This window comes from Corvus kubaryi, unplaced genomic scaffold, assembly GCF_017639235.1.
Source record: "Corvus kubaryi isolate FWS band 111438036 unplaced genomic scaffold, C.kubaryi_AGA036_p1.0 37398, whole genome shotgun sequence".
Lineage (NCBI taxonomy): Eukaryota > Metazoa > Chordata > Aves > Passeriformes > Corvidae > Corvus > Corvus kubaryi.
In genome coordinates this window covers 638,047-653,046 of record NW_024581137.1, presented here as the reverse complement: position 1 = coordinate 653,046, position 15,000 = coordinate 638,047, and the positions used below count along the sequence as shown (strand labels likewise).

General features: G+C 44.2%; 1 protein-coding gene across 2 annotated transcripts in view; it reads right to left on the bottom strand.

Moving 5' to 3' along the window:
- Positions 1–13,228, bottom strand: part of SALL3 (spalt like transcription factor 3) — a 27,106-nt gene extending 13,878 nt beyond the window's left edge. Inside the window, exon 1 of one of the 2 annotated variants that reach the window (XM_042043720.1) lies at positions 11,350–13,228. In XM_042043720.1, coding sequence (XP_041899654.1) covers positions 11,350–11,428 — 79 coding nt within the window. In that variant the 5' untranslated portion in view covers positions 11,429–13,228. The remainder of the gene's footprint in view (positions 1–11,349) is intronic. The other variant, XM_042043719.1, reaches the window with a different exon arrangement.
- Between the last annotated feature and the right edge of the window lie 1,772 nt (positions 13,229–15,000).

Below are 15,000 nucleotides of genomic sequence, written 5' to 3'. Positions count from 1 at the left end.
GCGGTTATTATTATTATTACTATTATTATTATTACTACAGCTACTACTTCTAATACTGCTACTAAGTGATTACAAAGGAGGATTGATTCTTAAAGAAGCTGCAAACTGTGCAGCTCCCCTTCCAGCTCTTTATCTATATATCGCTATTCTTTTGTTTAAGGAGAGCTTTCTCTAAACAAACCTCGCACAAAAGGTTTCAGTAATTAGTGATGGATTCAGGCAATATAGCCATTCAAATATTGCTGTCCTCTGATCTGGAATGAGCTGATCAAACACCAGCAAGCTAATTATTTCAGACACTGTACAGTAATCACTAAGCCCAAATGCGAACATCTACAACCAAAACAGGTATTATTTTGTGCATTGGAAGACAGTCTCATGATCTCCATATATCCAAGCTAGTATGTATAATGCATAAGCTTTCCAAAGCAACCTTAACTACTGGTGCCCACTGCCACAAGGTATCGGTGTGGACCTGTTCAGCATTTCAAAATAATAAGCAGGCTAGTGTACTTACTCTCAAACTCAAAGAAACAGCAGTTTTCATTTGAAATATAATTTGTGAAAAAGTACATGAGGAATGCAGCAGTATATGTATTTCTTGGATAATCAGTGCTAAGCTCTGCTCTCAATGAAATAAATGGCTAGTTTTGTGCTGTCTCAGGGGGACCAGGCTCCTGCCTATACTAAGTGGGAACATACAGCTCTGTTTTGCATTTCTCCTTACCTCATCTCCCTTACCTTAAAAATAGCGAAAATACTTTTCAAATGACCGATCCAAGTTCATTCACCTCATCATCTATCTGCCTTGAAATAGTCAAGGACTCCTTTAGAAAAATATTTCAAATAATGCCAGAGTCGCTAGGGGTTTTTCTCCCCCCAGTTCAACCTCAAACTAGACATACAATGAATCTGACCACAGTACTTTCTATTTAGGATAAATTATTCTGGCTTTTTTTTTTTTTTTTTTAATCAAACAAATCTCTCTCAAAGCTTCACTTCCTTGGACAGGCAAGTGAGCAGGTGATACAAATGGCATGAAAGTAAATGCTGCTTTGTAACAGGGGATGGTACTTTCCTGCACAGCATGCTGAGGCTACTAAGATGCTTCACAGAATGACAGCCTGTGGTCTCAATCCAACAAGTCCTACTCAAATGAGTAGCCTTTACTCACATCTGAAAGAGTGCTGAATTTAATAGGATTGAAGGGGTACAAACTAGCCATGAAAACAAGCACTTCCAAGGGTGAAACACGAAAGACTGAAAATAACAACAGATAAATATTTTGTAATATATCCTTGTACTGGACAAATGGACATTGCCTCCGTATTTCACAAGTGCAGTTTCTAACATCCCTTTCAGCAGTACTTACTGATATGAAAGCACGAAGGCACTGTATTTATTGTTGTTTTTGAAGTGTAAGTCCTCACTGAATTCAACAGGGAGTAAAGCTTAAAAGCATTCTACATGAAAGGCTTTTTTTCTTCTTTGTTAAAACTCGGTCACTTTATGAATAACAGAAATCTATACCAGAATTTAATAATTACTTCAGAATATTAAAAATGCTAAATGCTAAAATATCAAGCTACAAATTAATTTTGTTTTTTTAATCACAGAATACATCTATTTCAGGAAAATATAGAATTTTTCCATATTTATTTATGCTTTATAGCTTGTTTTCATTTTCTGATATATTACAAAGTAGTTGAATCCATTACGTAGTGAAGAATTTAAACTTTTTTCTTTAAATTTTCCTGAAGAGAAACAATAATTTTTGTTATTATAGTGAAGATGTGATACAGTAAAAATTTTCAAGGACTTTGGCAGAATTAAGCAAGCACTTGCTTAATCTTATGGACATGGGTTGAATTTTGCAGTTCTTAGTTACACAATAGGTGTTGAATAGGAGTTTTGTCAAGCAGTCAGGATCTCAGCCACTAATAACCTCTCAGTTATTTTCTTTTTCTCATTAGTAGTCTAACAGCTAACGGACTAATCTGAAGCTGCTACGGGATGCAAGATGAATTACAGCACATCAAGCTTCCCCTATGAAAACAGGTGAAAAATGTCCAGCAGCATCTCTCAGATGGTACCTGGGGTGAGCTCCTGAGCAGGTACCAGCCCACAGAGCCACAGTGGCTCCAGCAGTGCTGGCACTTTGCACCACCGAGGTCTGGCCCTAAAATTAGCCCATAGAAATTCAAACGAAGGCATTTTGAGAAAGGCACTTTGGGGTGGTGATACCTGAAGCCAGTTCAGGTGCTCTGGTGACTCAGCAGAGCGGGGTGCAAGGGGTTGATGCCAGGAGACTTTGCTCTGTGTCCCTAACCAAGTGCACCCACCAAACAAACACTTTTCAGGCAGGAGCAAGGAGGATGGCATTGGCCTACTTTCTCACTGCCCAAGGGGAAGGGAGACAGCTCAAAGGGTGCCATGGGTCCTTTAGTCACCATTTGGAACTGTGCAGAGTCGAGAAAAAATTGTCACTTCTGACTACACATGCAGAAGATTTGCAAACCTGACTTTACTTGTTCTGAATTTTTATTGCCGGCATAGATCTTTCTCCTCCGTTCGAGAGGAGAGCTTCCTGCATGATGAGAAGGGAAAATGCAACAAATGGATGCTTCAAAAATGTTGCTATCTACTTTTGTGAAACAGACTGAAATTAAGCATCACATGCTAGTCAGGTTAATTCTTAAAACGTATGCTGCTTATTAAATGCCCCCTTTCTTAGGATTAACTGCATCCAGTCTGGAAAAAGCCCCAACCAAATACTGTGTTTCATTTTTGCTCCAGAATCTTTTCATTTTGTCCCATCTTAAATCAGTTCTAGTTCCACACAAGTAAATTACCTGAAAAGGGTCTTTTCAATTATATTAAATAAGGACAGTTACAATAAAATTATCTCTGATTATTCAGTATTTTGTTTTTCTGTTACTCTGTGTCATGGAATCCTCAAATTATGTGTGATTCATAGGACACTTGGGTAAAATCAAGAAAGAGAATCAGCGTTTCCTTAGGCTTGCACATATTTTAAATTGCTGATACCTTCCTCAAGCATTCAAACAAAATTGCCTTGTAAAGGAATCCAACAAATGTTGGAGTAAAGTATTTTCTGAAGCTTCTTTTTAGACTATACACAATAATACAAATGAAAGAGTGTTGTACAAATTACTGTTATTTCTACATCCGGAGCTCTATAATTGAGAATAAATTAATATTTTCTAAATGTTAGTAATTTCTTTCAGAAAGATAAAACCACTGAGAAGCAGTGTAGAAACTGTGAAGAATTTTCAGAAAAAAATGCGTATGTTAGCATCAGCTAAAGCTAAAATGTCTGCTAACTATGAAGACAGATGTGTAAAATGCTCTCACATGCAAGTCCAATAATCATTTCAAAGTGCAGCTCACAGCATTTTGTATATTTAAACAAGCATTATTATAAACAAAACTCTGAGCCTAGTGCACTGATATAGGACAATTATTTATCATCAGAATACTTGTTTTTCCCCAAGCACAGATTAAATAAGGTTGGAACATATACTAATAAACCCACAAATTTGTTTTAAAATTATATTAACTTGGAAACAGTAGCCTTGTAGCAACATATTGATCCTGGAGAAGAACAGTACTACTTTTTCCTTAGTTCTATCATCTCTTACAATTGACAGAGCTGTTAAAGAAAGTTTTCTTAAATTGTTAGAACACGTTTATTTTCTTGCAAATTAATTCTTTTTAACTCTTTATGATAGCTTTGAATCCCATAAAGAAAGATGAATTATCACATACTGAGCCCAAGCTGTGAAACAGGAGGAGACAAATAGAGACCCCTACTGTGTTTAACAATGGAGAAGAAATTCCAGACTCAAAAGAAAAATTTTCTGTCCTTTTTCTCAGCCCACAAAAGCTGCTAGTATGGCTTTGAACAGTGGAGGGCACTCTTGCTATGCAAAACCCGGCGCTGACCTGGCACACTCGGTCTGATCTATTCAGTAGCCTGAATCTCAGAATTTGTTAAGTAACAGCCACCTGTGGCACAGGCACTAACTGTACTCTGGTTAAAACATTTGCAGTTTCTAATCTGTGCAGTGAAGCACTTCACTATATCAAACACTGGCGCCTTTCTCTGTGGACGCAGATGTGGAACAGATGCAAGCTTCACAAATTCTTTGTAATATCTGTGCAAGAGATCATACTAAATAAGACCTGTGCTATATTTTTCAAAGCCATATAAACAGCTATTCGGTTGGCTGTTATGGCATGTGTACATTAATTTCAGGTTGTGCAGAATTCGTGTACAAATAATGCGGGAGTCTGTAGGAATTAAGTTTATTTGGAATGCATTGAGTTTTATTGGGAATCCTAAAAAACAATAAAATCGAGGTCAGTGCTTCTAACACAGCTGATATGAAAAAAAAACTGAAAACCCAAACCAAATAAACTAGAAGAAAGGAGAACCATAGAGATTTTGCATTGCTTTCCTTGAAAAGTGTATCATTAAATACATCTTAAACTAAACAATTCTTAACACCCTGCATGAATAATGAAGCCAATCGCTGTCTGAACAAGCACAGAAAAGCAGACAAATTTGGTTTTGGAGGCTTGCAAGATGATGAGCCGATGTGAGGACCCAATCCTGCACCTCCTAAGCATCTTAAAAGTGAACTTACGAGTTCTGGGCTCAGTGACACTGCTCCTTTGAGTAAAATTTCTCACAACCAGGAGCACTTGAAAGAGCAAACCTGGAGCGATTCAATGCCAGTTGTGCAGCTCAGTCATTTTGGTCTTTCACCATTCCATATACTGCAGTATTGTCCAGGATAGCAAAGTCATAGCGATCTAGACAAATCCTTTAGCTTTCATCATTTCCAGCTTTGAGGACATTAGTGCATCAACAAATTCGTAAATAAAAACTATCAAATGGCACCAGGAGAAGGGGTCTCCTGAAATGCTGAATGACGAGTCAGTTTTGGTTATCTGGAACAAAAATACGGTAGCACCTGCAGGGTTAATTAAGCAGTTCAAGATGCTGGGCTTCACAAAAGGAAACCTTTTTCCTACTTTAAGGACTGTAAACACTTGTGCTGAACTAGATGGGCATTTGATAAGCTGTACAGCTGTAGCAAACTCCGAGGGATCTCTAGTTAACACTCAAATTCAGTGTTAACACTTAACAGAACAGTGGTAAGCCGTGCTGCCAAGGTCAACTGCACAGATGTACTAATTGTATTATGAGCTTGACATCTAGTGGCCACCCCTGGCAGGGCAAAGCAGGCAAAGGTTAAATCAGCAAGCCTTGTCAAAGCACTTCTAACTACCCACCCTCAGGGAGAGGAGGCCTGGGGAAGCTTTCCGGCACTCCGCGGTCCCACCTTCTGGCCGGCATTCCCCGGCGGAGCTCCCGTGGCGCGTCACAGCGCGACCCATCCGCGCAGCGCCCACCTGCGCCCCCGCGCCCACCCCGGCCCGCGGCCCCGCGGCTGCTGCCGGGGGTCAGCAGCCTGCCCGAGCACTCCGGTGTGCCTCCCTCTCTGGCTCCGAAGTTTGGAAGCGTTTTCCGTGGTTTTTTTGCAACCAGTGATAGGTTTCAGATTTTTGAGGGGGAGTGGTGAAACTGGGGGTTGCGGGGGGGGGGGGGGGGGGGAACACACCACACACGCTGGTGTTAGAAAGTGGCAATAAAAATTTCAGAAGGGCTTTTTTAAAGATTTAGCTTACACTATAATAATAAATATTGTTCAAGTATGCTCACTTTTTGCACCCTAACTACAGCAAGGAAATAGTAAAGCCCCCTCTCTCTAATTCTCTTTTCACTTTTCAACTTAAAAGAAACATATTTTTAAAATGTGTTGCATTATGGTTTTCTATCACCCTTACAAACAATTGTCTTTCTGGCTTTCATGGTTTTGAAGGGTATTTCCTTGATAAGAAGAAATGTTTCCAAGGTCTAACAACACTATAACTGAACCAGCTCCTAAAAGTACATTTTGGCCTAAATTCCGTTTTTTGTATTAATGAAGAACCTTCACTACATTTAGTGGGAAATTTTAAGAGCGTAAAGGAAACAGGATTTACATTGATATATAAAATTCAATATGAATGTACTGCTAGAACTAGATTTACTAGTGCTTCCTCTGGAAAAAAAATATAGACAATAACTCTCATTTTACAAATACAATATAATGAAAGAAATTATTTTTATATGCTTTATTACAGAAACTGTGTCAGTACTTAACTATTTTGATGTCATGCCAGACCAGGTTTATTATCAGCAAAAGTGATTGACTCATGTCCTGACTGCTGGATAGTTAATAGATATGCTTGTCTATGTTTGGCAGACAACAAATCAAATGAAGGAGAGATATCAGGAAAATCTTCCCAGGACTCAGACTATTTTTCAGATGGCAGACTATTTTTCAGATGGCAATAATATTATCTTTATTAATTAGTTTATTTTTACTCTTTTTCTAATGCCACATGTTTTTTGAATTGTAACTTTTCCTCTATCTTAGGCAAGGAAAAGTAATTTTCAACAGCTAAATGTATGCATATAAATAGTGTAATTACACAGAACTTAAACAAACACCTTTCAAAATTTCCTCTCTCTCAGTCTGAAAAAAGTGCCTTAAAGTCTACCTCAGGAGATGGTAAGACTTCAGGACCAGTATCACCAGATAAAATCTGACCCAGTTTTGTCTACTTCCATTGTTATACACACATCAGCAAATCGGCCAATTGCTGTAGTTTCCTTATTATTCCAAATATTTTTCTATGGCTAACACAGTTCAGTGCAGAGTATTTTTAAAATTATACAAACACAGATGTTACGGAGTTTGAATGTGAAGTCTCTACTGTAATGGCAAAAGTATTTATATAAAAAGTTTCAATTAACATTTCCAGTCAAAGGGACAATTTATAGCTATACTTATTTGTTCTTTATCTTTCAAAACAAAAAGCCTTCTCTTACACTTGCCTCAGAACAAACATTCACAAAAATCACCTAAGTTTTATGTTTACTGACAGGTGCTTGTGACTTCTCAACTTTTAAATGCAACAGTGTCTAAGCAACAGAGAATAACCTCAATTTCATAGGAGAAATGTCCCCCTAAAATGTGTTTTAATGCTCCCTATATGCAGATGGAGTGACCACACTCACATGAGGCGGGCTGCTACACACTGAACTGTGTCTTTGCTGTAGCTGAGCTTGTGTGTACATACTCCAGAAGAATACTGAGTGCAGTCACCAAACTGCCCAAAACTGCACAGCCCAATCCCACTTTACCAAGATGAAACAGATCAATTAGTTTAGACTATGTTGTATGTACTGAAGGAAGAGTGGGAGGAAAAAGAGGTCCAGTATTTTAAAAAATGACTGCAAAAGGCACATTAGAAAGCTCTCTTTGCGCAGTTCACTACAAGGTATCCCTTCTACCTCAGGCTAAACAATGATACATCTTTGCCAGAAACTTCACATGAAGAAGTCCAAAGCACCATTTATGATCACTCTTACCAGAACCTCACTTGCACACTCTAAGAATAACTTTTCAGGACTACAAAAAAACCCGAAAAAAACAAAACACCAACCAAAATGAAAAAAAACCCCCAAACCCCCACAAACAAACAAAAATATTCTTATTATCCCTACCTTTAAAATACAAATGCTATGTCCATGGTTCATTTTAAAATTAGTTGGAGTTGAAGCATGTGCATTGTATCTACAATTCTGATTCATTTGTAATCTGTTGAATTAGGCAAGTGTATTAGAAATGTAATTCCAGCTATTACAATGCGTTACATTTACTGAGAAACTGAGATTATTGTATTCTACAGGCAGTCATCTGAGTCCTTCTGCTGCTGCTTTTAAATGATTTCCAGCAGATCTTCTCATTTAGCAACCTCAAATCATGTTTTTTTTTTTAAATACGTGTTTTTTGTTCACTCTTCTACGCTGCAGTTTTTCAAGAAATAGATCATCAGCAGCTGTTTGTTAATATTTATTTTCAAAATTATTTTAAAATATATTTTTTAGCATTTCACTTTTGACAATTTCAAACGATTTGGAGTGTATATGTGTAGTTGATGACATGCTAATTATCTTCAGATTTCCAACAGTTTCTCACCATCATGACAATGTCCTGTCTGAATGCAGTTGTGTTATGCTGTAGCCCACGCTGACTATAAAATTATTTGTTTAGATTCTAAAATGTTTGTGATAATGTTAGCATGAAAGTTCTGCTGTGACCAGTCAACTTAAAACCCGGCCTAATGTTTGTCTTCCTTCCTGCACCCCAAACTGCCAGGCTTCTCTCTGTTGCTGTGAATGTCCCTTCACTGTAAGGATTACATTTATGGGACATTAATTTTTAAATGCTTCATTCTATAAAACCGATTTTGAGGTGATATTAAACATGATTTCATTAAATAAATAATAAGCTTTGTTTGTATAGTCTTGCGTTGTTTGGAGACAAACAGCAAAATGAGTGAAAAGGCTACACATATGAAATAATACTGCTTAACCAGTTTGCTTTCTTAAAATGACAAATATTCTTGCGCTGTGCGAACTATTTTTGTCCTGTTGCAAAATATACTCAGGAACTGTAGCAATATCTTGATCACAGCTGTGAACAGAAACGAAGAACACTGACTTGGCAAGAAGTGTTCTAATTCATGAGATTTGGAGCTCTCATTATTTCTGGCCTATAAAATTGCTTTCAAGTATGGCAATCGTTAGGCTTCCTAATATAACATGTAAATGATTTACATTACACTAATGTGCACTAGATAGCCCTCTGCTCCTGTAGCCTGTCTCCACCTTGTTCACATTTCTCAAATGAAAGTGCAAACCCAACTTTAGCTTGTTAATTGTTAACTATCAAGGGTTTCACTCTATTAATTAAAATATGTTTTAATAAAAGGAAACATAGCACATTTTGATAACAGCCTTCTAAGGCTGAAAAGTATTTACATTGTTGCATTTTAGGGCTGCTGTGAAAGCCGATTTTGTGCTATTCAGGGACCACAATAATAACGCTTTAAAATTCCTCACTGGGATGCAATGTAGTCCTTTTGATGGAAAGACTGTCTTTCTCATTCGGCAGAAATAAATCCATTCATTTGATCATGTAGTCATTGAGGGCAATACAAAACAAACCAAGTGTGAGAAATTCTATGTGATGAAGTAAACAAAACAAAACCCCCCCAAAAAGGGGAAAAAAAAACCATTTCCATCACAAAAAGATTCTTTGTCCTTAATCTACCCACCATATGCAAGCGTTTCTTTTTAGCATATCTCTTGTTCTAATCTCGGGTGACATGGCTACATAGATAAGATTCACAAAACAAAACAAAAACCTAGTTTAACAATTTTTTTTCAATTTATTAACTCACCAGGAGTGTCATAATGAAGTAGTGGGATTTTATTTTTCTGTATTGAAATGAATTCAGAACATGTAAAAGTTTGTAATGCTAATGATAAATTCTTAGACCTAGAGCCCAACCCAACAGAGATGGGCTCAACAAATCTTGCTTCCATAGTAAAATACTAATTCTCCTCTGCTTGTCTATATTAATTTATTTTACACGACCACAGTTTCCTAAGGAAAAAAAAAATTGATAATGCACTGCTTTGCTCCTCCACTGTGACAGAAGGAAGCATTTCTCTATGCGCCTCTTATTGTCAACACCCAAGTGGGTTTTCCTGGAACAGTGGCAGGAGCCCCCTTAGCAGCTCTGGTCAGCGTGGGACTTGCTCCCTGCCTCCCCAAATACCCTGGGAAGGAGCAGGAGGCTTAACAATTTGCCAGTCTGACAGATGTTTTAACCTGATGAAGTGGATTCGTGCTGCCTTAAGCTTCAGGGCTGCAAAGTTCAGATACAATAGTCAAAATCCTCCCCAGGCTTCAACTTTTCTGCCTTTCTCTCCTCACAGATGCAACTTAAGAGTAATTACAGTTTTAAAGCAGGAGAAGGATTTTTTTGTTTTCCTTTTCGAAGGGAGAAAGAGGAGATAATACAGTGGAGCAAGGGGCCTACACAGAAAGCTGAAAACATTGGGGATCCCGCTTGGTTATGCGAGAAACTAAGAAAGCAGTGGCCTCTATGCAAAGAGGAAAAGAAAAACTTTCAAGTGGAAGCTCTCAACTTCGTCCAAGAGAAGAGAGAATGGGCCGTGTTGTGCCTTTGCACACTGCAGTGCCAGGGACTACTAAGGAAATTAAAACTAATTAAAAAAAAAAAAAAAAAGGAAAAAGGAAGACGAAAACCCTGCAGCCCTGTTCCCGAAAAGAAAATTACAGCAAAGTGGAAATAAAGCGGGATTACAGTCCAAATCTCTCCAGCTTTGGACACTTGTTCACTAGCAGCGTGGCAGCCCAGATGCATAAAAGCAAGTGTGCGTGTGCCTGCGTGTGGCGAGGAAGCGAGGAATGGCGGATGGGCTAGAAAATAACCCTTCCCCACTTCCTACAGCCGGCGCGACAGAGGCTGGTGGCGGTGGTGGCACTCCGTGTCACCTACCACTGATAATAATTACAGTCGCAGCAGAGCCAGGAGAAGGGGGGAAGGCAGCGCAGGGGGCAAGGCGAAAAGCTGCTGTTCAATCCTCTCGAAAATAATGAAACCAACTCCGCTGGCCCCGCGCACCCGAGTGGCCCTGCCCGCTCCTGCCTGGGTCCCCCCCGGTCCCCCGGGGCAACGCGCGGAGCGGCCGGGGCAGCCCTCGGAGCCTGCGCGGGCGACCCGGGGCGACGAGGGCATCCCCAGGCAGCGGCCGCGTGGGGCTGCCCCGGGGCCCGGCAGCCCATGGCCCGCGGGACATCCCGCAGCCCCGGGCAGGGCACCCCGGCCCCGGCCGCTCCAACATTCCTGCCAGTGGGGCGAGGCGAACATGGCTTCTGTCCACTCCGAGCCTCCGCCGGGAGGGAGCAAGAGGGAGAGAAAGGGTGTACCAAATAACACAGAGAGAAGGAGCGCAGCGGAGAGGAGGAGGAGGCGGCAGGCGCTGCTCCGGGGCGCCCGTTCCTGCAGCTGCTCGAGCCCGGGTGAGTGGGGAGGGAGGGCCGAGCCCCGAGCCCCGCCGCCGAGCCCAGCCGCGATCAAAGCGCTGGGGAGGCCGGGAGGTTGCTGCTGGGAGGGCTGGTTAGGCAGGGGGTGGGCTGCAGAAACTTGGCTAAACTGAGAACTTCTCAGTTCCGCTGCCTCTTCCCCCGGCTGCTCTAATTCCCATTCTCCCGCTGCAGAGTAATTGCGCTCCCATGTTCACCATCACCATAAATTCACCTATCTCCATCCGAAACACACTCACAAAAAGAGAGAGAGAGAGAAGGAGAAAGAGGCGCCGGGAGCCCTTACCGTGCTCAGAAACTACCTCTGCTTGCAGCTCTTCGTCCGATTTGAGATGCTGGGGTTTCGCTTGCTTTCGACGAGACATGCTGCTAACTGAGCCGTCTTGACTCTGCTTTTTGCAGAGGCATCAGCGACGTGGAGGTGGAAAGGAGGGGGGAAGGAATTGGGAACGAAGGAAGGGGACTCGGGGGCTGGAAATAACTGTTCACAAATAAAAGTCGAGTTGCAAACCAAACCAAACAAACAACAGAAAAGGCAACCAACACCCCGGAGGGGAAGAAAAAAAAAAAAAGAAAAAAAAAAAAAAAAAAAAAAAAAAAGGCAATTCTAACCAGCCAGCCAAACTGGGAGTGAGTGAGTGAGTGCGCGGGTGAGCGGGTGAGCGAGCGGGGGATGAGCCGGGCGGGGTGTGCGCGGGGCGGCGGGGTGTGCGCGGGGCGGCGGGCTGGGGCGGCTGCGCGCAGCGCGCATGGGGCTCAGTAATTATGATTGTGAATAATGCATGGCGATTAATGGTGCTGGGGGCGAGCGCGGATTGGCGCGGCTCCAGCGGACTCAGGCTGCATATGTAAATGAAGGACGGGGCTCCGCAATTAGCCGCTTCGCTCCGCCAAATGATGCGTCTCCCCGGCACCGGCAGCGCCGCCTGCGAGAGGCACCGACCGCGTCGGTGGCGGCGGCAGCGGCAGCAGCGGCGGCAGCAGCGAAACACACACGCACCACGCAGGAGGGAATCTGTTTTGCACACACTTTACACAACATATGTGCAAGGTTCACTTGTTGGAAAAGGTCACGATCTTCGCTTTTCTGTCTGTCGTGCTTTCTTCCCCCCCGTCTCTCAGTTTCTTTTGCTCTGCTTTCTGCTCTCTTTGCTTTATTTTTTTTCTTTTCCCTTTTCTTTCTTCACATCACTCTGCGTCCTCTGCTCTCTCGGTCTCTCTTTCCCCAGAAGTTGAGCTGCAAAGCATCTGATTTATGTGTGTGTGTGAGTAATTTCTTCCCAGGAGGAAAAGAAACTTTTGTGTATGCCTTTTCTTTTTTCCTTTTCTCTTCGGTGTGATTTCTCTTTCGGCGTTGTACTGCTTTTTCCCCTTGATCTTCACATGCTTCTCTTTAGCTCTTCCTCCATCCTGTCTCCTTTTCCGTCGCTCTTTCTATCTCCCCTTCCCGGCTGACTTTTGTTCTCTCCGCTCTCGAAAGCGTACGCACGCACACGCAGAAGACCTTGGGCAGTTTTGTCTTTCACCTCTCCTTCCTTCTTCTTTGTCTTGCAGCTTCTTTCTCCAAGCAGAGACTCCCCGTTGGTGGTGGTGGTCACTTCCTGTTGTCCATTGGTAGGAAGTTTTTTTTCTTTCTCCCTCTCTCTCTCAGGTTGTAATGACTTTTTGTGACACTCCTCACCCTTCTGCCCACCCACCCCCCTGGCTCAGCCGTGTGTCCTGTTAGCTAATGACAGCGGGCTCGCGTGTGCGCCGATGAGCAAGTCCTTGGTCTCCAGCAAATAGTATGGATCGTCTCCCAGTTTTGGGGGGTGGGGGTAGCTGTTGTTGTTGTCGCGGGTGATTCCCCCTCCCCTGCCTTGCCTCGTTCTCAGCGGCGTCGCCAGCTGCTCCCTGAGCGGCGGCCCCGCCGGTCGCTGCCTCTGCTCCGAGCCAAGGAGCGCGGCGCGTACCGCGGCCGCTCTTGATTTCGGGCAGATAAACTTTCAAGTTTGGGAGCGGAGCGGGTCACACGGCAGCTCCTCCTACTCTCCTCCTCCTCCTCCGCCTCCCGTGCCGCGCTGCCGGGGCTGCAGCCGGGGCTGCCCCCAGCCCCGCAGCCCGATCCTCTCCCCGCCGCTGCCGAGCCTCCCTCTCCGCACGCACTTTCCCAACAGAGGCTTTTCTCCCAGGCCCCCCCGTTTTTTGTAAAAGTGGGGAGGGAGGGGGGGTGGGGAGAGACTTCCCTCCCCCCCCACCCCCCGCTTTCCCCTCTTATCGCATTACAAGTTGCCGGGGAGCCGGGCCGAGCCTCCCCCGCCCCGTCCTGCCGACTCGCGTCCCTCCCGCCCCGTCCGTCCCCCGGGGAGGCGGACGGCCCCTCCGCCGCGTAGCAGCTCCGTCTCCCCGGACGCCGCCACAAGTTGCCGCTTCCCGTGGCCGTCCCTGCCCGCCTCCCCCTCGGCCGGGGCGGGCGGGGAGTGGGGCCAGCCCGCTCCCATGGCAGCCAGCCGCCGCTAGGATGTACCCCACCGTCGCCGATCGCCGCGGCGCCGCACCGCGCAGGGGCCCGCAGTGCGCGCACTGTCCTGTCGCGCAGCTCAGCGCCGTGCTGTGCATGTGTGCCTTCGGGGAGGGGGGCTTCTTCAGCGGCTCCTGCGATCCTCTCCGCCGTTTTGTTTTCCCTTTATTTTTTCTTTCTTTTTTCTTCCTTTCTTTCTTTCTTTTTTTAATCTGTTAGTCGCAGCCCGGCCCCGCCGACCCCCGCCCTGTGCCGCGCTCGGCGGAGCGGCCCCGGCGCCGGCCCTCGCAGGGGCGCGGAGGGGCAGCCCACCTTGCCGGCCGCGGGAGGGAGGCGGGCAGCTCCGCGCATGGGGCCGGGGATCAGTGAAAGGGATTTCCTCCTAATACCCCCACCCCAGCCCGTGTAATCCAGCCCTAGTCCTTAAAACACACTAACCCCGGCTTCTTTGGGAGCCTTCTCTGTGTAAACTTTCCCTGCTGATAGCTCCCTTTATCTCGTGAGCTCTGATACCCTGTCTCTGGGCTTTCGGTTTATTCACCGCTTTTATGTTGGTAGGCAAACCAAATAAAGTTAGAGGCGACAGTTTAGGCCACTCCGGATAGTTTGCTGACATGCATAACATCAGCGACTTCTGTGGGGCAGGTATTCGTTAGAAACGGGCACGACCCTTAAGGGAAAGAACATTGAAACGCCAGATCAATGCTTTCTGGTATTAGACGCATGTACTTTTCTGTCCATCATTTGGCGAGATGTGTACATGACACTCCTCGCAATGATTGCCTGCTTCACAATTAAAAAACTTGTTTACTGTCTATAAATTCTAGTGCATCTTCTTCTCGTGCATCAGTCCTTGCTGAAAGTTTGGTAGCACTAAGAATGTTTCGTTTAAAATACCTGGAGACAATGGTGATGGTTGAAATATGATGCAATTTTCTAAAATGAAGTGGGAGGGAACGAGCCCATTAATTGAGCATGTTTTTTTTCCGCCAGAAGTAGGAATTTATTGCAGCTGGCTCACACGAATAACACACTGTGCGTGTGTGTGTATGTGCTGCGTTAGATTGCAGGCAGAGTGCAGGTGAAAGCGAGCGTCTGCGGGCGTTCAAGTAACCCTCAGCATCGCAGCCGTGAGTGGGGACCTGGAGTTAGGGCTTCCCCTTCAAAAACAGAGAGGGACATTTTTTCCGACTTTTTTTTAGGTGAAGAGGCTTAGCTACTACTCTCTGTGGATGAGATATTTGCTCGAAATGAGTGAGGACGCACTTTCACCTCGCCCAGGCATTTTTCCCCACAATTGCTGTAGTAGAAATGTGTCAATTTTCATCCACTCATCTTTTGAAAAGATTTGTTGCTGTTGCTGAGGCAACATTCAAACCCGGGGCAGGGGGGGGGGGTAGGATGGACCGGAAGAAAAAGTCGGCGGGGGAGGGAGGG